The sequence below is a fragment of the Amblyraja radiata genome, chromosome 18 (assembly GCF_010909765.2).
Source record: "Amblyraja radiata isolate CabotCenter1 chromosome 18, sAmbRad1.1.pri, whole genome shotgun sequence".
Taxonomy (NCBI): domain Eukaryota; kingdom Metazoa; phylum Chordata; class Chondrichthyes; order Rajiformes; family Rajidae; genus Amblyraja; species Amblyraja radiata.
This window is the reverse complement of record NC_045973.1, coordinates 9,462,103-9,485,590: the sequence shown is the minus strand read 5'-3', so window position 1 is coordinate 9,485,590 and position 23,488 is coordinate 9,462,103. Positions and strand designations below refer to the sequence as shown.

Sequence of the window (23,488 nt, the reverse complement as noted above, 5' to 3'; positions counted from 1 at the left end):
AATAACCTACCTGAACTCCTGGTGGCTCAGCACTTCAACTCCCCCTCCCATTCCCAATCCGACTTCTCTGTCCTGGGTCTCCTCCATTGCCAGAGTGAGCAACACCGGAAATTGGAGGAACAGCACCTCATATTCCGCCTGGGTTGCTTGCGTCCGCCTGGCATGAACATTGAATTCTCCCAATTTTACTAGCCCCTGCTGTCTCCTTCCCTTCCTTAACCCTCGAGCTGTCTCCTCCCATCCCCCCTGCCCTCGGGCTCCTCCTCCTCCCTTTTTCCTTCCTTCTCCCCCCCCACCCCCCATCAGTCTGAAGAAGGGTTTCGGCCCGAAACGTCACCTATTTCCTTCGTTCCATAGATGCTGCTGCACCCGCTGAGTTTCTCCAGCATTTTTGTGTACCTTTGAAGGTATGACTCTTTGGACGACAGAGGAGACCATACAGGCGACACCCCGGTCGAAAGCCTAGTCGCCTGTAGTCACCTATAAAAATTGCCTAAGTGGGACAGGCCCATAACACTATCCTACACACACCAGGGACAATTTTATCAATTAACCTACAGACATGTATGTCTTTGGAATGTTGGAGGAAGCCGAAGATCTCGGATAAAAACCCACGCAGGTCACGGGAGAACGTGCAAACTATGTACAGTCAGCACCTATAGTCAAAAATCGAATGGCCCAATTCAACGATTTCTGATTTTTTTCTGAAAAATGATAGTCAAAGTAGAATACAACAGTAATTTAAAGTAGTTTTTATTGCATGCAAAAGATGTTGCATATCTTTGGACCTGAAAATAGATAACACAGAAAATAGTTACACCTTATACACAAAATTGAGCTCATACTCCACATTTAACAGCTGTTGGAAAACTTGAAGCATTACATCCGCAGTTTTGTCAATAAAAATAAGCCAAAATCGTCAAGGATGCAAATTTTGTCAAAGCTCACTTTCAGGACTATTCGGTTTTGTAAAAGTTGATATGAATGCCAAGGAAGAACATTGGTCATGAAACATGCTTCTCATTTTGAGAGAATAACACCAGTACTCCTAATGTACTCAACTTTTCAATCACATAGTTAATTTAAAATGATAGCCGTTGTTCTTTTTGTGTTTTGATTTCTCCAATTTCACAACACACCCGAATTTGTTCATCATATTAGGTGGAATTAACAAGTTAAACTGTGTAGGAAGGAACTGCAGATCCTGGTTTAAACCGAAGATGGACACAAAAGGTTGGAGTAACTCAGCGGGACAGGCAGCATCTTCTAAAGAAGGGTCGCGACCCCGAAACATCACCCATGTCTTCTCTCCAGACATGCTGTCTGTCCCGTTGAGTCACTCCAGCTTTTTGTGTCTATTGAGTTAAACTGATCATTCTATTTGCCAAATATCAAACTAATGAAGGCTTTTTAATAGACATTTCTGCGCAAGATCATACTGAACAGGAAGGATATGCAACATGACCTGTTCAAAACTAGTGAAAATGTCAACATAGTGCTATCATATAACCCCACACCAACTCTATATACTCTGGTTCTTTTAGCTATTTGTGAATGAAAATATTTGAATGATAATTTCCTTCAATTCTAAATCAGCCTTTAACCAATTAACAGAAATAAATACAGGTACTAATAACAGAAAGTGCAAGTTTACACGTCATCCAAATAAATTGTTTACATCCCATCGTAGCTGGGATTCGGATAAGAAAAATTCCATAAATGTACACAGACAAAACTGCATATTGTCACTATAATAAGTAGTTAATTTTCCACAATATATCTCACTTTGCAAAAAACATTTCCAGCTGTACTTTGGAATAATCAAGAGTGAAGCATTAATATCAGCTTGGAATACTTGAAAATGAATATTAATACCAGCTTGTTAAGGCTCTTTAAAGAATTGCTAAACCTTATTCCAGGAATACTGCACAACACAACTCTTAAGGAGCTAAATTAAATCAGAACCTGGTTAGTTTTTGCTTTGTGACAAGATATCAGCAATTTTAGAAATGTGCTCCTGCTCTTGACCGAGAGCATTCAATAAGATGCCCATGGGGGTCTTCTTAAGTCCAATCTCTTCCATCTTGTTTTCAAACTTGTTCTGAAGGTTGCGAAGCCGTAGAGAGGAATGCACAAATATTACTAAAATAAAGTGAAATGGTTTTAAGATTAGACAGGGTTTCTCCAACTTCAAGTAACCCCTCTCCCTCCATCCCTCCCCACCCAAGTCGCACCAGCTTCTCGTTCTCAACTAGCAAACAGCTAACAATGGACTGTTTCCTTTATCATCGTTCATTTGTTCTATATCTCTCTCTACATCACCGTCTATTTCTCTCGTTTCCCTTTCCCCCGACTCTAATCCGAAGAAGGGTTTTGACCAGAAACATCACCGAATTGCTTCTCTCCAGGGATGCTGCCTGTCCCGCTGAGTTACTCCAGCATTTTATGGTAGACAAAAATGCTGGAGAAACTCAGCAGGTGAGGCAGCATCTATGTAGCGAAGAAATAGGTGACGTTTCGGGTCGACACCCTTTTTCAGACTTTTATGTCTATCTTTGAATTAAGTAGCACAATTTTCGTTAGCTTTTGGCTTAAGTAAGATGAATAATTATAAGAATTTGTTTAATTTTTATTTATAGCAAATGGTTATTAAGAATTAATATCATTATCAAGCTTCAATTGTTTCTTTATTGTCACATGCACCAGAAACTGAAATACATTTTTTCCATGCAGATCCACAAGGCTATCCCAGTACATAAGCACAATCACCCCAGTGAGTGCAGTATGCACAGGGCAGTCCACCGAGTCCAGGAATGAGTGGATCACCATATGATGTGCGCTTGACCAGGTTAATTCCCGGGATGGCAGGACTGAAATATGATGAAAGAATGGATCGACTGGGAAGTCACTGGAATTTAGAAGGATGAGAGGAGGTATTTTATAGAACATATAAAATTCTTAAGGGATTGGACACGCTAGATGCAGGAAATATGTTCCCGATGTTAGGGGAGTCCAGAACCGGGGGTTCATATTTGAAGAATAAGGGGTAGGCCAATTAGGACTGAGATGAGGGAAAGCTTTTTCATCCAGAGAGTTATGAATCTGTGGAATTCTCTGCCACAGAAGGCAGTGGAGGCCAATTCACTGGATGTTTTCAAGAGCGAGTTAGATTTAGCTCTTAGTACTAACGGAATCAAGGGATATGGGAAAAAGCAGGAAAGGAGTACTGATTTTGGATGATCAGCCATGATCATATTGAATGGCAATGCTGGCTTGGGGCCGAATGGTCTACTCCTGCACCTACTTTCTATGTTTCTATGACATCAATGTGCCTCTAGTCACTGGAGTTTAGAAGGTTGAGGGGGGACCTCATTGAAACTTACAGAATAATGAAAGGAAAAGATAGAGTGGATGTGGAAAGGATGTTTCCACTAGTGGAAGAGTCTAGGACCAGAGGACATAGCCTCAGAATTAAAGGGTGCTCTTTTAGAAAGGAAGTGAAAAGGAACTTCTTTAGTTAGAGTGTAATTAATCTGTGGAACTCATTGCCACAGAGGCCTGTGGAGGCCATGTCGGTGGATATTTTTAAGGCAGAGATAGACAAATTCCTGATTAGAATGGATGTCTAGGGTTAGGAGGAGATGGCGGGAAAATGGGATTAGGAGGCAGAGATCAGCCATGATTGAATGGTGGAGTAGACTCGATGGGCCGAATGGCCTAATTCTACTCTAATAACTTGAGTCCATATGCAAGAGGCGCCATTTTACTTATTACAATATCTAATACCAATACCCAATATCAATATCAAGGAAAGACAGAGCCCACAATGGTCCATTGTTGGCTGTGAGAAAGGTGATAACGAGTGATGCAAACAGTGAAACTAGGCAGGGCGACAGTGAAACTAGTACGACGACCAGGGCGGGGGAAGGACTGAATACTTACAAAGTAACGGCAGTGTGATTCCAAACAGGAAAACCATTACACCTCCGATTATGGAAATCATAAAGTAGCTCATCATTAGAATGGCCATAACAAAGAAAGTTGGGTGCTGCCGTTTGAAATGGCCAATTGCTGCCTTATTTTCAGATGCCCACAGCGAGCCGGTGAATATCACTGTCACCACTGCTCCTCCCAGGACGATTTCCAATGGACTCATAAACCTGTCGATAAAGGAAGATTCATCAGTAACTTAGCCCAACATCATTCGACATTTCATTTTGGATGCCGCTGCAAATCCAGTGTATTGCCCAGAACACAGCAATAGCCGCTTGAACTGGTCTTTAGACTTTACTTTAGACTTTAGCAACACAGCATGGAAACGGGCCCTTCGGCCCACCAATCACCCCGTACACGAGCACTATCCTACAAACTATGGACAATTTACAGTTTAATTACGGAACCCAAATAACCTGCAAGTCTTTGGAGTGTGGTAGGAAACTGGAGAAAGCCCACGTGGTCACGGGGAGAATGTACACACAGAATTTTCTCCACGTTGATCATTTCCTATTTACATTCATGTCACCGAGTCATACAGTGTGGAAACAGCCCCTTCAGCCCAACTTGCCCACACCAGCCAACATGTCCCATCTACACTAGTCCCACATGCCTGTGTTTGGCCCATATCCCTCTAAACCTGTCCTAGCCATGTACCCGTCTAAATGGTTCTTAAATATTGCGTTTGGTAACTGCCTCAACTCCGGCAGCTCGTTCCTTACATTCGACACCTTGTGTAAAAAAGCGACCCCTCAGGTTCCTATTAAATCCTTCCCCCTTCACCTTCGATTCCCTTACTCTAAGCAAGAGGCTCTATATTTCATTTCACATCTCGTATGTGTATGTGACAAATAAACTTAACGTGACTTGTACAGCTACCTGATCAATTCCTCTCATGATTTTGTACACAAAGTTCAAGAATGCTCTCTGGCTCCACACTACTCCAAGTCCCGAATCCCTGCTGCCTTGAGCAAGCTTTCAGTTATCAGTCTGCGGAATGCATTGCCACAGACGGCGGTGGAGACCAAGTCAGTGGGTATTTCTACAGCGGAGATTGTTAGGTTCTTGATTAGCCCGGTTGTCAAAGTTACGGGGAGAGGGTAGGAGAATGGGGTTAAGAGGGAAAAATAGATCAGCCACGATCGAAGAGCTTAAGTCTCATGAACTAATGAACTTGACATCAACATGCCAATGGTTAGATTGTTTTTGATAACTGATTAATTTTTTTTTTTTAAACAGCATAAAGGTACTAAGCAACAACACGTTAGAAGATTAAGTTCTAGATTTCAGCAAGTCACATGTCACACAGCTACAAAATATTTCATAACATCACCCACGAGGTATGTTTTTCTCCAAAGTTCTCCACCCAATAGTAACATGGTTGAGGAGTCATGCGAGAAAGAAAACATCAGCCGCAGAAGTTATTTATATCTACAACTTTGCTGTCACCCGATACACATTCAGCCGTATGGCTTACTCGGTTACATCCGCCGAGAGGGAGCTTAAAGGAGGACCCAGAGTGGGGCGGGAGCCACCATGGACTAAGGGGGAACCACAAATGAAATACTTGTCGGCGCCCTTTATGTGGCGATTCTTTGCATACCTTGGTGTTTGCAGACAGGTGTCAGAGGTTATGGGGAGAAGGCAGGAGAATGGGGTTAGGAGGGAGAGATAGATCAGCCATGATTGAATGGCGGAGTAGAATTGATGGGCCGAATGTCCTAATTCTACTCCCATCCCTTATGACATCATTCATTCATTTGAATAAGCCATTCAAACACAAGACTTGCTTTCAAAGGCTTCGTACCAACAAGAATATTTGAATATCCAACAGGATGTACTTGGGCATGGCAATACTCTACTGGACTGTTTGTGAAAAATAATTTCACTGTGCGTTTGGCACGTGACAATAAAAACACCATTGAACCAGTGGAAGACGGGGGGGGGGGGGAAGGCTGAGCGGACTGAGCATCAGGAAGGGGAGACGGCAGTGATGGAATGGGGGAGCGGATAAAGTGACGGCCGACAGGAAGAAGCAGCAGCTGGTGAGAGGGAGACCCACAGTGACCGAGCGCGTCCTGAAGAGGGCGCTGTCCCCAGGGGCTACAACGAGAGCCGCAACAACTAGACCGTACGGTGGGTGAAGGAGGGTGCACCCTGCCAGTCGGGGGTAGGGCTGGAAGTCGGGGCTGTCGCGGGTGGCGTCGGCACGTCCGTCTGCTATAACGGAAATCAGTTATAAAGCTGTCAAGACCGACTCCCCTCTCCCCCTCCCCCATCTTTGCACATCCCCAATCCTTTCCACTCGTCACTTTAATTTCATGTTTCATGTAGTTTGTGGTTTATGACTGTCGGCAGATCAATTTCCTTCCTGGGATAAATAAAGTTCTATCTTCTCGTATCGTACAAGGTTATAAGTGATAAGAGCAGAATTAGGCCATTCGGCCCATCAAGTCTACTCCATCATTCAATCATGGCTGATCTACCCCATTCTCCTGCCTTCTCCCCATAACCCCCGACACCCGTACTAATCAGGAATCTACCCATCTCTGCCTTAAAATGAGGGATTATTGCACACATCTGCTAGAACGTATTCTCTCTCTCCCTCCCAAACATGTGGCATGTCCCAACCGACCCATTTTAAAATTAACAGGTGAAACATCAATAACTTAAAAGGACAAAGGAAATGAAATTCATTCACTAAAAGAGAGAATTTTTACTGAAGTGGATCATGTAAAGTGTTAATATTTTTTAATGCGGTGCATGAATTATAGATGTTATATAGGTCAAATTGTTTAAAGGCTTTATGTTGATGGAAGCAGAGGTTTAATCAACTCACAAACAACAGTAAGCAGCAATGCGGCAACTAAAATGCTGATACACAGAGTGAATGTTTCATCTGTGTCAGGTGAAGACCAAAAGAATGACGTAAAAGATAGTGGTGGCAGCCTGGAGAGGTCAGTGACACCTTGACAATTAACAGCTGATCAGTGTGGACGAGATGTGAACATCGGGGGGGGGAGAAAATATTTTATTTCCTTGGATCCAACATTTCCCTTCCTTAACAATGTTCTCTGTTCTATTGCAGAAACACGGAACTGCAGATGCTGCTTTACAAAAGGCAGAGTGCTGGAACAGCTCAGCAGAACAGGGTATCTTTGCAGAACGCCACACAGGAGATCCTTTTAACTGTGGCTATCAAACTGTATGACTCCTCCCCTTCGGTCATGGGATGGACTGACTCCCCATCCCAATCATTGCACATCCCCAATCCTTTCCACTCGTCACTTTAACTTCATGTTTCATGTATCTCCTTTTTTATGACTGTTGGCAGATTAATTTCCCTCCTGGAATAAATAAAGTTCTATCGCATCGCAGAGTAAAGGCGGAGATTGACAGATTCTTGATTAGTAGGAGTGTTGAGGGCTTTGGGGAGAAGGCAGCAGAATGGGGTCGAGAGGCAAAAATAGATCAGCCGTCATTGAATAGTACAGTAGACGATGGGCCAAATGGCCTAATTTTGCTTCTATGACGTATGGGCATCTCAGGAGAGAATGGATTGCCAACGTTTTGGGTCAAGATCCTTCTTTGGACTGATTGGAATATAATCTCTCTATTCTATTAACAGGCACCTTGAGGGACAGTCCTTAAACTGTGCTTCTGCTCATCTCACTTACTTTTCCCTTGACACAGCATCCAAATCACCCGCATGAAATGGCACTAAATGCCTGAGATATTACACAAGTGCGAACTGTGTAGAGGAGATGACGCCATCGATCTTCCTAACAACATTTAAAATCATAGTCACAGTTGTACAGCACAGAAACACAGCCCAATTTATCCATGCCGACCATCCACGCTGGTCCCATTTTGCCCACGTTTGGACCATGTCCCTCCAAACCTTTCCCACCATTTACCTGTCCAAATGTATTTAAATATTGGTATTGTACCTGCCTCACCCACTCCCTCTGGCAGCTCATTCCATTTACTCACCAACATCTGCGTAAAATGAGAGTAGGACATTTTTCTCAAGACTCAGCCTCAAGTCTCACAACGTCAAAAGGGATCTGGCCCTGAACATCACCTATTCATGTTCTCCACTGATACTGCCTGACCTGCAGAACTAGTTACTCCAGCAATTTGTGTCCTTCTGTGCCACAAACATTATTTCAGTTTGGCGTTACAAATTGCGAGAGAATATTATTTAAACGGGGCAATTTAACGTTCCAACATCTACAATCGGAAATGCCCGTCAAAATCTCCAGAAGGAGCTCATATGACCAATGGTAAAATGGAAATCCATAGATCTACCCCCAACAAACATGCTTACACCCTGTGAACCTTGTATTCCTCGATGATGTCAGTGGAGAATTAGACGGCTTGGTTTAGTTTAGAGATACAGCGCGATAACCAGCCCTTCGGCCGACCAAGGCCACGCCGACCAGCGATTCCCCCCCCCCCCCGGACACTAACACAATCCTACACACATTAGGGACCATTTTCAATTGTATTACTGAAGCCAATTAACCTCCAAAACTTTATGGAGTGCGGATAGAAACTGGAGATCCCGGAGAAAACCCACACAAGTCACGGGGAGAACATACAAACAAGCACCCGTCGTCAGTATTGAACACAGGTCTCTGACGCTGTAAGGCAGCAGCTCTACCGCTGCGCCACCCTTAGACTTCAGTCACAAAGTGGTGCCCTGTGAAGCTGAATCTGCAAAGCTGTACCAATACGGTCAGACTGCAACGCTGAAAGAATGATAAAGGACCCTAGAAGAACTCCGCGGGTCGAGCAACATCCGAATACAAAAGGTGTAAATTGGGGGCAGGGGGTGTGTGTGTGTGTGTGGGAGAGAGGACGGCAGGTTAAGGCGTTACTGTATGGAAGCCAGTTGCTGGCAGGAAGGTGTAAAGAGAGTGGAAAGATCAACAAAGGGAGAGGTAAAGACAAAATGGAGGAGTAATTCAACAGGTCAAGCAGCATTTCTGGAAGAAATGAATAAGCGAGACTTTTCAGGCTATTGTCACAAGGGGTGTTCACCACTTTTTGTAATCCCCTTCATTCTTGGGCGTGATGCAACCAGTCAATATGCTCTCTACCGTACACCTGTACAAGTTCAAGAGAGCATTCATACCGAATCTCCTCAATCTTCTAAACACAATTCTAAATTAACTTCTTCTAAATTAACAATTATACCAAGCCAATTAACAAACTCCATCTATAAACATTTATTGGAGTGTGGGAGGAAACCGGAGCACCGGGAGAAAAACCACGCAGTTCACGGGGAGAACAGAGTTTTTAAGGAAGGAACTGTAGATGCTGTTTAACACCGAAGAAAGACACAAAATGCTGGAGTAAACCAGCAGGTCAGGCAGCATCTCTGGAGAAAAGGATTAGGTGACGTTTCAGGTTGAGACCTTCTTCAGACTCTTATTTTTACAGAAATTCTGTGACATGGGCAGAGTTTGATGGAGGACAAAAAATATTGGACATCCTGAAAAGTGTGTGCAAGACAAGCTCATTATACCTTGTATATTGTAATTAAAAAAGGAATTGCAGATGCTGGTTTATGTTAAAGATAGACACAAAATGCTGGAGTAACACAAATATCAAATCTATTTTCTCCAGAGATGCTGCTTGACACATTGAATGTTATTTTAAGATACAGCATGGAAACAGGCCCTTTGGCACCTCGGGTCCACGCTGGCCAGCGATCACCTACACACTAGTTCTATCCTACACACTGGGGACAAAATTAAACAGAAGCCAATTAACCTACAAAGGATGTGGGAGGAAACGGCAACACCTGGAGAAATCCCTTGCGGTCACAGGGAGTACATATAAACTCCATCTAGACTGCGCCTGTTGTCAGGATCAAACCTGAGTGTCTGGCGCTGTAACTCTACCGCAGCGCCACCGTGTCGCACTAAATGACTTGATCGACCAAATTGATTGATTGATTATACCTTTAATAATCCTTTACAGGAAATTACAGTGCCACGTCAGCTTCAAGACAGACATAACACCACACATTTCCTCAAATAGCTTCCATACTTAACAAGTTAAAATACAAGTTAAAATACAAGTTAAAATACAATGAATGAAAAAAAGTGCAGTTATTTATCCGCATTATATAACCTTATAGCAGCTGGTAAACAGGACTTCCTATGTCTCTCAGTTTTGCACATTGGTGCAATCAGTCTCTGACTGAAGATGCTGCTCTTGATCACCTTCAGGGCATGGAGTGGGTGAGTGGGGTTGGCCATTATTGAACCCAGTTTGTTCAGAGTTCTGGCCTCTGCCACCTGCTGGACCGTTCGTTGCTCAGCCCCGACCACTGAGCCGGCCTTCCTGATCAGCTTGTCCAGTCTGTTTTTGTCCGCTATGCGGGCGCCATCTCCCCAACAGGCCACAGCAAAAAACAGCACTGGCCACCACTGAATGGTAGACACTACACAGCAGGGGTTGGCAGATGCTAAATGACCTCAGCCTCCTTAAAAAATACAGTCGACTTTGTCCCTTCCTGTACACCGCCTCCATATGACCCTTCCAGTCCAGCTCACTGTCAAGCTGCACCCCAAGGTACCTGTGGTTAGCGACCACCTCCACCTCAGTGCCCTTAATGGTGATTGGTGTTGGTTGAGTCCTCCTCCTCCCCCTCCTGAAGTCCACAACTATCTCCTTGGTTTTTGTGGTGTTAAGATGGAGGTTATTGTGTGCACTCCACTCCACAAAGTTGCTTATTATGTCTCTATACTCCTCCTCATTGCCCCCTTTGATGAGGCCGACAACAGCTGTGTCATCCGAAAATTTCTGCAAAAAGCAGCTGTTGGTGTTGTATTGGAGATCCGCTGTGTAGATGGTAAACAGGAATGGAGCCAGCACAGTTCCTTGTGGAGCCCCTGTGCTGCTCAAGATGGTGCTTGAGACATTGTTCTGTAGGCGCACGTACTGTGGTCTGAGGGAAAGGTAATCCAAACACCACAGTACCAGTGATGGATCCACTTTCATCTTCTCCCCTGGCAGTCGGGGCTGAATTGTGTTAAAGGCGCTTGAGAAGTCAAAAAATGTAATCCTTACAGATGCATCAGTAGTGTCCAAATGTGTGTACACCCTCTGCAGCATGTAAATGAGGGCATCATCAACACTGATGTTAGGCTGATATGCAAACTGTAAAGGATCCATTTGAGTTGACACACTAGTCCTGATGTAGGAGAGGACAAGTCTCTCAAATGTCTTCATAATATGTGAAGTGAGCGCTACTGGTCTGTAGTCATTGTGGTGAGTGGGATGGGTCTTCTTTGGGACAGGTACCAGGCAAGATGTTTTCCACAGCCTTGGAACCTTCTGTAGACGCAAGCTCAGGTTGAACAGGTGTGTTCGAATACCACACAGCTCTGAAGAGCAGGTCTTCAGTAGCCTTGGGCTGGTGTCATCAGGCCCCACTGCTTTCCCTGGCTTCAGTCTGTCCAGCATCATCTTGACCTGAGCAGTATGAAGAGTCATAGGTGGGGCTGCTGGTGGAGTGGGAGGTGGAAAGAGGGGACTCCGTACAGGTGACATCTCAGGAGTGTTGGAGAGAGGGAGGGGAGGTGGAGAGGAAGCAGCAATGGTCAGCAGACCAGGTGGGGGAGGCTGGGGTGGTGTGGGGCAGTCAAATCTGTTGAAAAATCTGTTCAGATCATGCCAGACTCTGTTCACCATCAGGCAGTGTACCACCCTTCTGCTTCATGCCCGTGATCTTTTGCATTCCAGCCCATACCTGCTTCACTCCATCTTGCTGCAGCTGTCGTTTTAATTTGAACCTATAGGCTTCTTTCCCCTCCTTAATCCTCACCTTCAGTTCCTTTTGAAGTTCTTTGATTTTATTCCTGCCGCCCTCCCTGAAAGCCTTTTTCTTCTCATTTAGTAAGGCCTTCAGGCTGCTGGTAATCCATGGTTTGTTATTAGGGTAGCAACGAATTACCCTGGATGGCATGATGTCATCATAACAGAAATTGATGTAATGGGCCTGATGCAAATGACCTGCCACTCCAAATGAGCTACTCCAGCATTTTGTTTCACACTTTGTATTTTGTATAACTGGGCTATACTTTGAATATTTGTACATAATCTTTTCTATAATGTTCCGCTTGCACTGAGATAACATGCTTATTTGAGCAGAAGTCTGGAGAAATTTCCAGTCAGTATTTTTTCACTTTTCCCTCAAGCCATTGTTGCTGCGTTGCGAATATTAAAAACAGGGAATTACAGAAAACAAGATGTGCAGCCTTTAATAATGTAATCAGATATCAGAGTTTGGAAACAAATTAGTCCACCGATAATGCTTATTCGCCGACTGCATTTGGAGCATACTCAAGAATCATTTGCCTAAATTCAGCCAGCACCTGTCATTCCACAGCTCTGAACTCATCATCCATTTTCTGCTGCCAAATTCACTGGAAACTATGAGTGCTTGCCGCCTAGTTTCCCCACAGCCCTTCCATCAATTATGACCAACAGACAATTTAAAAGCTCAACTAACTCCCAAGTTTCCACCCTAGATACTACCATGCAGTCAGAGCATCATAGTTTCCATTTTAAAGGCATACTTCTCAGGCTTTTGTAAATAGTCATTGGCGAGGTACTGGTCGCCAAAATTTGGAAAAGTTAAAGTCACATTGTCAAATTATAAACACCAAGGAAGCAGCAGTGCGAGTGCGGCACGGTGAAGCAGCGATAGAGTTACTGCCTTACAGCATGTGGAGCGCCGGAGACCCAGGTTTGATCCAGACTGCTCTCTGTAGGAGTTTGCACGTTCTCCCCGTGACCACATGGGTTTTCTTCGGGATCTTCGGTTTCCTCCCACATTCCGAAGACAATAGGCAATATGACAATAGACAATAGACGTACAGGTATGTAGGTAAATATTACAAAGTGTTTAAGAAGGAACTGCAGATGCTGGAAAATCGAAGGTACACAAAAAAGCTGGAGAAACTCAGCGGGTGCAGCAGCATCTATGGAGCGAAGTCCGGAGAGAGGAGGAGGACTTCTTCAAGGCAGGCATACCTTGAAGAGATTTCACAGTGGAGTATTACGTCTGAAGAAGGGTCTTGACCCCAAACATCACCCATTCCTTTCCTCCAGAGATGCGGTCTGACCCGCTGAGTTACTCCAGCTTTTTGTGTCTATCTTTGATTTAAACCAGCATCTGCTGCTCCTTCCTACACATGTTGAAAGAATGATTGCTCAAATTGATGCAAATAAGTTCCCTATTATACTACACTGAGCAGGAAATGAATCAATAACTGGCTCATTACAGCATCCTGTCATACTGACACCTCAAATTTCTCCAAACCGCTCTCCAAAATATTTTGGAAAATTAAAGTTGCCTTTTTCCTTCGCTCCATAGATGCTGCTGCACCCGCTGAGTTTCTCCAGCTTTTTTGTGTACCTTAGGTAAATATTACGCTTGGTACAAGTGTAAACTGTCCCTAGTGTGTGTGTAGGATAGTGTTAATGTGCGGGGATCGCTGGTCGGTGCGGACTCGGTGAGCCGAAGAGCCAGTTTCCGCACTGTATCTCTAAAACTAATAAAACGAACATCCTGGTTGCGTACAAATAGGTGTCTAACCAAGGCATTTTGCAATAAGAATCAGACACGCGTTAGGCTAAAAATGCAATTTGAGTATAGTGCTAAACATATTATTTTAGCTATTTATTATCTGCCTCATTTGATAGTCAATTATACCCGTCAATGGAACAGAATAGGACGAGGAGAACTATAATGGTGGGCCTTCTAATATAGCCCAAGATAAAATTTGCACTCTCACCTACATCCCTGGCTGAATGTGTCCTCTCAGTGGGTTGGTTTTTGGAATGAAATGCCAGAGGTGGTTGTAGGAAAACAACATTTAAAAGACACGTGACAGCTACTTGGATAGGAAAGGTTTAGTGTAAAGATACAGTGCAGCAACAGTTCCTTCGGCACACTGAGTCCACGCTGACCAGCGATCACCCAGTGTATGAACACTATCCCACACTCTAGGGACAATTCACAATTTTTACCTCAGCCAATTAACCTGCAAACCTGTACGTCTTTGGAGTGTGGGAGGAAAGCGGAGATCTCGGGAAAACCCATGCGGTCACAGGGAGAACTTACAAACAGCAACTGTAGTCAGGATCGAACCCGGGTCTGTAAGACATCAACTCTACCGCTGCACCACCAAGCCTCCCCTCTAGAGGGATACGAGCCAAACGGGACAAGCTTAGATGGATCATCTTGGTCGGCATGGACGAATTGGGCCGAAGCCCTTGTTTCCATTTTGTAAAACACTGACAACGAGTTCATTGTGGCCACTATTGATAGATCAGGGTATGAGACTTGGGGGGGGGGGGGGCCGGGGGGGGGGGATAAATAAATAAATAAAAACCTGCTTCGGACGTTCCATGTACTACACAAATGAACCCACAGACGGTGGCCTTGATTACACTGTGACTGTTATAAACATCTCAACACCACACGTGGCATTTTGTTATTGTGGATTGAAGCCAAGATTGGCTAATCTATGTTCCCCCTCAACAGCCTGCCATGCAAAGCGAGAGAAATACTACATAATATCAATAATCCTTGCAGCAAGAGAGCTAGGCAAATAATTCCACATTTACAAAACCATTGGCACAGTAAGCAAATCTAAAGGTTCCCCACCCCATCTACATCCCTTCATCTAGCTTCACATTTTAAGCCTCTTCTCTCCTTATCTCACAGCCTTTTGTCTGTACATCTTTGGCCTTTGTCCACCCATATACCAATCAATCTTCCCCCCCCCCCCCAGCATCTGCAGTTCTTTGTGTCTCCTCTCTTATATTGTTGTGATGTGGGAACAGGTTGAGAGAAAGAGTAGCAAGTCATCTGGTATTGATTTACTTTGCTATTCATTCAAGATATTTTCATGGTATTTTCAAGTATTGCTCATTAAAAATTTAACATTTTCTGGAACTGCAGGCCCTTAAATGTGTCTTGCAAGAATGATAGTTTCAGCTCATTCCACTGTGTTACGGGAATTAACCGACTCCCAGCCACTCCTGTCCCTGCTGATTATTACGTAGAGGCAAGATGCATTACTATAAAGATAGACACGAAAAGCTGGCGTGACTCAGCGGGTCAGACAGCATCTCTAGCTTTTTGTGTCCATCTTTGCATCTGCAGTTCCTTCCTAAACATGCATTCATATAAAATCTGGAGGCTACTGGTTGTACTTTGCATCTTACTAAATTTTACCATTTGGCAATAAAACACAATTGATTTCAACATGACTGGCTGCACAGCCAATGACTGTGTCTGAAGAAGTGCCTGACCCAAAATGTCATCAGTCCATTCCCTCCATTGAGCTGCCTTTTTTTTTAAATTTCCAAAAATAAAAAAAAACCTTCATTCAGAATAAAAAATATACAAGAACTGTGCAAAAACTCATCAGATATTCTCAGCTGCTATGCATACATTCGTTTGCGTTGCATTTGGTGGTGTTCACAGAACTAACAATTATACCCAGCACCTTTACCACTCATGTGGCCCCCCTGGGGTGATGTCCCTTCCCTTGTTTGAGGGACGTCTCCACCACACCCTGCCCCCCAATGTCCAGCAGCGGAAGGACCCCAGACTGGGGACCTCCCCCACAGAGCCTTGGCGTTGGCTGCGCCGAGTTTCCGTGCGTCCCTCGGCACGTAATTCTGCAGTCTGGCAAGCGGGTCAGTCGGCAACATTCCCCGACGGACATCTCGCTCCGCTGGGAGGTCAACAGTTCCAGGCAGACAACAGAACAGATGCTGCCTGACCCGTCGAGTTCCTCCAACACTTTGTGCTTTGTTCAATGACAATATTGTTGCTGGTCATTGAAGGTTTCTTCCATAACCAATTGAGAAATATGTTCGATTACTAAAAGCTCAGCCATAAGCAGGTAGTCCAATTGTAGGCCACATTTCCATGACAGAAAAGAAAGACACAGAATGCTGGAGTAACTCAGCTGGACAGGCAGCATCTCTGGAGAGATTGAATGGGTGACGATTCAGATCAAGACCATTTTCTCCAAAGATGCTGCCGGTCCCGCTGAGTTGCACCAGCATTTTGTGTTGATCTTTGGTGTAAACCAGCATCTGAAGTTCCTTCCTATATTTTCCATGACACAAATTAAGGAGCACTAGTTTAGTTTAGAGATACAGTTCAGAAACAGGCCCTTCGGCCCACCGTGTCCACGGCAACCAGCGATCCCAGCACATGAATACCATCCTACACACACTAGGGACAATTTACAATTTTACCAAGCCAATTAACCTACAAACCTGTACGTCTTTGGATTGTGGGTGAAAATCCACGCAGTCACAGGGAGAATGTACAAACTCTGTACAGACAGCACCTGTAGTCAGGATCAAACCCAGGTCTCTGGCGCTGTAAGGCACCAATTCTATGGCTGAGCAACCCTGCTGCCCTAATGCACTATTTTCATTAAGTGGACCAAACTGGTTACAGCATGATTGCAATCGGGAACTAGAAAAACACTTAAGTTATTTTGAAAATTGATAGGCAAAAAAAAAAGCTCTTTGATCTAAACAGCATGGGAAAAATACTTATTTCAATGTGACCTCTGCAGTAATCAGATGCCATTGGCTCTTCAGAACATAGATGCTACTTAAACAGAAGATAGACACAAATAGCTGGAGTAACTCAACGGGTCAGACAGCATTTCTGGAGAGAGAAAAAAAAGTGACGTATTAGGTCAAGACCCTGATAGTCCCGGTCATTAGGTCATGTGATAGGAGAGAATTAGGCCATTTGTTCAATCATGACTGATTTATCTCTCCCTCCTAACCCAATTCTCCTGCCTTCTCCCCATAAACCCTGACACCTGTGCTAATCAAGAATCTATCTCTGCCTTAAAACTATCCACTGACAGCCTCCACAGCCTTCTGTGGCAAAGAAATCCACAGATTCACCACCCTCTGACGAAATAAATTTCTCCTCGTCTCCTTCGAAAGAACGACCTTTAATTCTGAGGCTATGACCTCTAGCCCTCGACTCTCCCACATCCGTTAGATTTAAACAAGACCATCTCATTTACCTTGCCCCTAAATCTCAGTCTGAAGAATGGTCTTGACCCCAAACATCACCCATTCCTTTCCTCCAGAGATGCTGTCTGACCCGCTGAGTTACTCCAGCTTTTTGTGTCTATCTTTGATTTAAACCAGCATCTGCTGCTCCTTCCTACACATGTTGAAAGAATGATTGCTCAAATTGATGCAAATAAGTTCCCTATTATACTACACTGAGCAGGAAATGAATCAATAATTGGCTCATTACAGCATCCTGTCATGCTGACACCTCAAATTTCTCCAAACCGCTCTCCAAAATATTTTGGAAAATTAAAGTCAAGCTCTCATCGTTTTCTTCCATCAGCTTACAGCCAAGGATCACAAGTTAGATATAGCTGTTTGGGCTAATGGGATCAAGGGATATGGGGAGAAAGCAGGAACGGGGTACTGATTTTGGATGATCAGCCATGATCATATTGAATGGCGGTGCTGGCTCAAAGGGCCGAATGGCCTACTCCTTCCTGCACCTATTTTCGGTTTCTAAAAGAAGCATCAAGCCACAATGTATCTCCCAGTCTTCAGGTTCGATTTACCCTTAATACTCACCCGGTTTTAAACAGCTTTTTTTTCTCTCCATACTTCACTTTAAAAGATGTTTAAACTCCACCGAAAGTTAAATATACTGTAGTAAACTACTTGCAAAGTTCACCAAGAGGACCGCAAGTTATACCCTGGCTACTCAATCTCAAACTGTAGAAGACATTCTGCAGGTAGAAGGTGCCCTTTGATTATTTTCCCTTCTCACCTTCCAGTGATGTAAACAGCACTTCCCAGTGACATCAGAACTGACCAGTCTAGAATGAGGTCAAATTGGAATGTCATTTCTCTCTCCACAGAAGCTGCCTGATCTGCTGAGTACTTCCAGCATTTGTTTTTTATTTCAGGACTTCATCATCTGCAATGTTGCCTTTTCCACAACTCAGGGTAGTTCAATATTCTATTCTGAGCACTCTGAATTTTCTGACCTCCGATATGTCACCAATAAGTGGAATAATTGGTCTAAATGGCCTTGATTACTGACAATTGAAGCAGTAATAACAACCCTGATTGTAAAACCCCACATAACCATAAGGTGAGAACAAGGTACTGCTCAGCTGCAAAACACTTACACATTCAAAATTCCTCTACCCTCCCGCTCTGAAGTAAATGAAAATTTCCAAGTAGTAATGGTTATTTGGCAATAAATAGGCATGATCCAAACATCAATTATTGTGCAGAACAGCAAATAAATCAGATACACGATAATGCAGTAATTTGGGTAGAATTAACAATTCATGGTGAACCAATTTCTTATACTTATGGTCTATTTAACCAACAATAAGCACTCAAATACCCAATTACATTAAATCTTTTAAGTAGGAGCAAATTATTTGTGTAGGAAAGAACTGCGGATGCTGGTTTAAATCGAAGGTAGACACAAAATGCTGGAGTAACTCAGCGAGACAGGCAGAATCTCAGGAGAGAAGGAATTGGTGATGTTTATCGGGTCGAGACGCAGAGGCCTGAAGGAGGGTCTCGACCTGAAAAGTCACCCATTCCTGCTCCCCAGAGATGCTGCCTGTCCCGCTGAGTTACTCCAGCATTTTGTGAATTATTGTGCTGGAAACCTTTTCGAGTTTTGCATGATTGCAGAGTTGCAGTCAGATTATACAACTCAACCAATGGAAGTTAAAGGGTAAAGAAATAATGGAGGCAAGAGAGTTAGATACCGGAGGAACTCAGCAGGTACTCGTGTCGTACGGAACATAGAACAGTACAGCACAAGAACAGGCACTTCAGCCCAGTTGAGATGAAGGGTCTCGACACAAAGCACATTCCTCCTCATAGGCTCCAAATCCACACTCAGCAAAATCAATAACCCCACTCTCACCATCGACGGCACCACTGTCTCCCCATCTCCCCAGGCCCGCAACCTTGGCGTGATCTTTGATTCCACCCTCTCCCTTGAGCCTCACATCCGCCATGTCATTAAAACCTCCTTCTTTCACCTCCGCAACATCGCCAAACTCAGACCCTCTCTCACACCTCCCGCTGCTGAAAGACTCATCCATGCCTTCATCTCCTCCCGACTGGACTACTGCAACTCACTTCTCCTTAGCATCAGCTCCACCTACATCAACCGACTCCAACTGGTCCAGAAATCAGCTGCCCGACTCATCACCCACACCAAATCCTGGCATCACATCACTCCAGTCCTCAAACAACTTCACTGGCTTCCCATCTCCCACCGGATCACCTACAAAATCCTGGGCCTCACCTACAAAGCCGTCCACCATCTGGCCCCCCCATATCTCACTGACCTCCTCTCCCCCTACCAACCCTCACGGTCCCTCAGATCCACATCAGCCGGTCTCCTCTCCATCCACAAGTCCAACCTCCGCAGTTTTGGGGACAGAGCCTTCTCCAGGGCAGCTCCCAGGCTCTGGAACTCCCTCCCCCAACTGATCCGCAATTCCGTGTCCCTCACCATCTTCCAGTCCCGCCTCAAGACCCATCTCTTCACCTCTGCCTATCCTTAGCCCCACGTCCCCCTCCCTTTTCATCTGTGCTTGAAATGCCTCATATTGTGTTTTGAATTGAATTCTGTCTTTAATTTGTGTACTAGTCATGTCTCTACTATTTATTTCATTCCCCTTACATGTTTTTCCTCTACCTGCTAAATTTTTGTAAGGTGTCCTTGAGACTCTTGAAAGGCACCCATAAATAAAATTTATTATTATTATTATTATTAAAGCATCAATTCTCCATTTCCCTCCAGATATAGCATCATGTTCAGCACAGTCATTGGTACAGTTTGGTTTATTGTCACGTGTACCGAGATACAACTAAAAGTATTTTTGTTGCCTGTCTTTCCGCTGACCGGTTAGCACGCAACATAAGATTTTCACTGTACCTCATACCCTTGATAATAAACTAAATTGTAACCAACAATATCTGTGCTGAACATGACGCCATACCTGGAAGAAAATGGAGAGTTGATGCTTTGGATTGAGACCATCTCCACCCGATCGACAAGCCCAAGTTAAGAATCTCAACCCAAGACACAGACTATTAATTTCCCTCCACAAATGCTGCCTGACTCACTGAGTTCCTCCAGCACGGTTTTCCTTGCTGGAAACAAATATTGTTTGAATGAAACCTTGAGACCTTAAGTACATCATGCAACTCGGGAAACTGTGTACTGTGCACCGTGAGTTTAATTTGGAACCATCCTGACATCGAATAGGCAAAAATAAAACATCCGCTGCTCTAGGTGTTAGCTGCTCTATATTGGTGAGACCAAGTGTAGGCTTGGCGATCGCTTCGCCCAACACCTCAGCTCGGTTCGCAATAACCAACCTGATCTCACAGTGGCTCAGCACTTCAACTCCCCCTCCCATTCCAAATCTGATCTTTCTGTCCTGGGCCTCCTCCATGGCCAGAGTGAGGACCACCGTAAATTGGAGGAGCAGCACCTCATATTTCGCTTGAGCAGTTTGCATCCCAGCGGTATGAACATTGACATCTCTAATTTCAGTTAGTCCCTACTTTCTCCTCCCTTTCTCAGCTCCCCCTCAGCCCACTTATTCCACCTCTTCCTTTCTTCTTCACCCCCCACATCAGTCTGAATAAGGGTCTCGACCCGAAACGTTGCCCATTTCCTTCGCTCCATAGATGCTGCCTCCCCCGCTGATTTTCTCCAACATTTTTGTCTACCTTCGATTTTCCAGCATCTGCAGTTCCTTCTTAAACAAATTTTATATAGGTGCTTTAACCTAGAGAATCAATTTCCAAACTTGAAAAATTGCCAATGTTGTAATAAGGTGTTGTAATATGGCCTTTAAAATATTTTTAAACAAAGCAAAGAAAACCATCCTGTTCATTTTGTTGCAATCTCAGAATTAAATGTACAAGTAGTATTGTGTAGCTAATACATCAGGTTATGAACTTGTTGTGGAAAACATATGGTAAATCGTATCCAGTATGATTTCCAGCCAATATTCTTAAAATAAATAATCCTCAATAATCATCTAGGGTGTTGGCTACGAGAATGATCCGGATCTGACACAATTGAGTCCAATCTAACAAATATGCATTTGTTACCTTACAGTTTCATTGAAATATTTGGACACAAACTCTCAATAATACACATTCGGGGCTAAATTGTTTCAACGCAGGTACAAAAATAAATGTTACAAGTTCGCTCTCGGGAGACATTGGGGTGTGACAGGGAATAAGATTAAAATAGTGTTATTAGGGAATGGGTGCAACACGAGCTAATTCACTGCATTCTAGGCATCGACTTTGAGCTATGACTGGGCTTACAAAAGGATACTCGGTGCTGAAGCAACTCAGCTGGCCAGGCAGCACCTCTGCAGAACATGGATAGGCGATATTTCAGGCCGAGGCCCTTCTTCAGACTTGGCTTCTCCAGCCAGGGTTGCACTTTTCTGGAGTCCCCTAGGTTTACTTTTCCTACAGCTTTTTCCGAGAACGTCTAAAATTATTTTTGAGTTGGCCTGGGGTATTTTTTTTCCAACATGTACAGACAAAGGAGATTAGTTGAAGTAGGCATCACGTTCAGCACAGACAGAGTGGGCCGAAGGGTGTTGTACTGTTTAATACTCCATGTTCTATGATACCCCCTGCGTTGCAGGGATCCTTGCACCAAACTAGAATTTGCTCACACAAGCATGATAAAATAATGACAGTACATAGACTATTGCAAAGAGGCAGTGGCATTTTCCAAGCTCCATTTAAGCAAACCTGTGAAACAAATGGTTGCAGGCCCTGAGCAGTGAGTCAGCCAGTCGCCTTACCCGATTAGCAAGAAGAGACAGACAGCCACGGCGAGGTAGTTGCTCTGGTAAAACATCAAGTTGCTGACCACCCGATTGTTCCATTTCGTCAAGTCTCGGAAATCTGGCTGGGCGAAACGCGTGGAACCGAGGATAAAATCGTCCCAGGGTCTTAAAGGAGCGAACTTCACTTCCATGTTAATGTTAAGCGGTGGTGGGGGGAGAGAGAGGCCGAGAGGTAAGGAGACCGCAGCAGAAATAACAACAGCAGCAGCTCTCGACAAAGCGTCACTGCCGAGTGTTCCTGCCACCGCCTCTCCTCCAGATCACGTTGTCTGACTCAAGTCTGATGCGCAGGTTGCATCCACACTGGGAGAAAAACAGTGCAAGGCCACTGCACGCAGACATAATCAAATGCCTTTTCCAAAACAAACCACACAGATAAGCCAGCAATCAAAACAAAAGATTCCTGCTTTTTAATAAAAAGCCAATCACAGATTGTTTTAAAAGAAAAACTTACAAGATTTAAATTGTCCAGCCCTTTATCCTTTATCTGAGCACTCCCCCTCCCCCCAAAAAAGAAACTATATTCAGAATAGAAAAAAACCTATACAAAACAAGGACATTGCAAAAACTCTTCAGACATTCTCAGCATTCATACATTCATTAGTGTTATAATCAGTTGTGTTCACAATCTATCATTAGACCATGCATCCTTGCCACTCATGTGACCCACTGGGGTGATAGCCCTTCCCTTCTTTGAGGGGCATCTCCACCGGATCATGTCCCCCCATGTCCAACAGCAGAAGGACCCTAGACTGTGGTCCTCCCCCACAGAGCCTTGGCGTTGGCTGCATCGAGCTTCAGTGCGTCCCTCAGCACGTACTCCTGCAGTCTGCTGGCCTTGCCGAGGCTGAATGAGGTATCAATTGAGTCAATAGAAGGGAGGTTGGTTATGTGAGCCCACAAACCATCCCAAAACAACCTCCCTTCTATTGGCTCCATTTATGCCTCACGCTGCCTCGGCAAGGCCAGCAGCATAATCAAGGATGAGACGCACCCTGGCCACTCCCTCTTCTTCCCTCTCCCATCAGGCAATATATATATATAGAAGTGTGTTTTATAACGCACACCTCCAGATTCAGGGACTTTCTTCCCAACAATTATCAGGCAATTGAATCATCCTACTGCAACCAGAGAGCAGTGCTGAACTACTATTTACCTATTTGGTGAACCCTCAGACTGTCCTTGATTGGGCTTTGCTGGCTTTACCTTGCAGTAGCATAGAAACATAGAAATTAGGTGCAGGAGTAGGCCATTCGGCCCTTCGAGCCTGCACCGCCATTCAATATGATCATGGCTGATCATCCAACTCAGTATCCCGTACCTGCCTTCTCTCCATACCCTCTGATCCCCGTAGCCACAAGGGCCACATCTAACTCCCTCTTAAATATAGCCAATGAACTGGCCTCGACTACCCTCTGTGGCAGAGAGTTCCAGAGATTCACCACTCTCTGTGTGAAAAAATTTCTTCTCATCTCGGTTTTAAAGTATTTCCCCCTTATCCTTAAGCTGTGACCCCTTGT

At 44.3% G+C, this 23,488-nt stretch overlaps 1 protein-coding gene across 1 annotated transcript; it reads right to left on the bottom strand.

Moving 5' to 3' along the window:
* Positions 1-736: 736 nt before the first annotated feature.
* On the bottom strand, positions 737-22,256 carry arl6ip5 (ADP ribosylation factor like GTPase 6 interacting protein 5). Its single transcript, XM_033036688.1, has 3 exons — positions 21,924-22,256; positions 3,943-4,160; positions 737-2,142 (listed from the first exon to the last, which is right to left on the bottom strand). The coding sequence occupies exons 1-3, from the start codon at positions 22,097-22,099 to the stop codon at positions 1,970-1,972; spliced, it is 567 nt and encodes a 188-aa protein (XP_032892579.1). The 5' UTR covers positions 22,100-22,256; the 3' UTR covers positions 737-1,969.
* Positions 22,257-23,488: the final 1,232 nt, after the last annotated feature.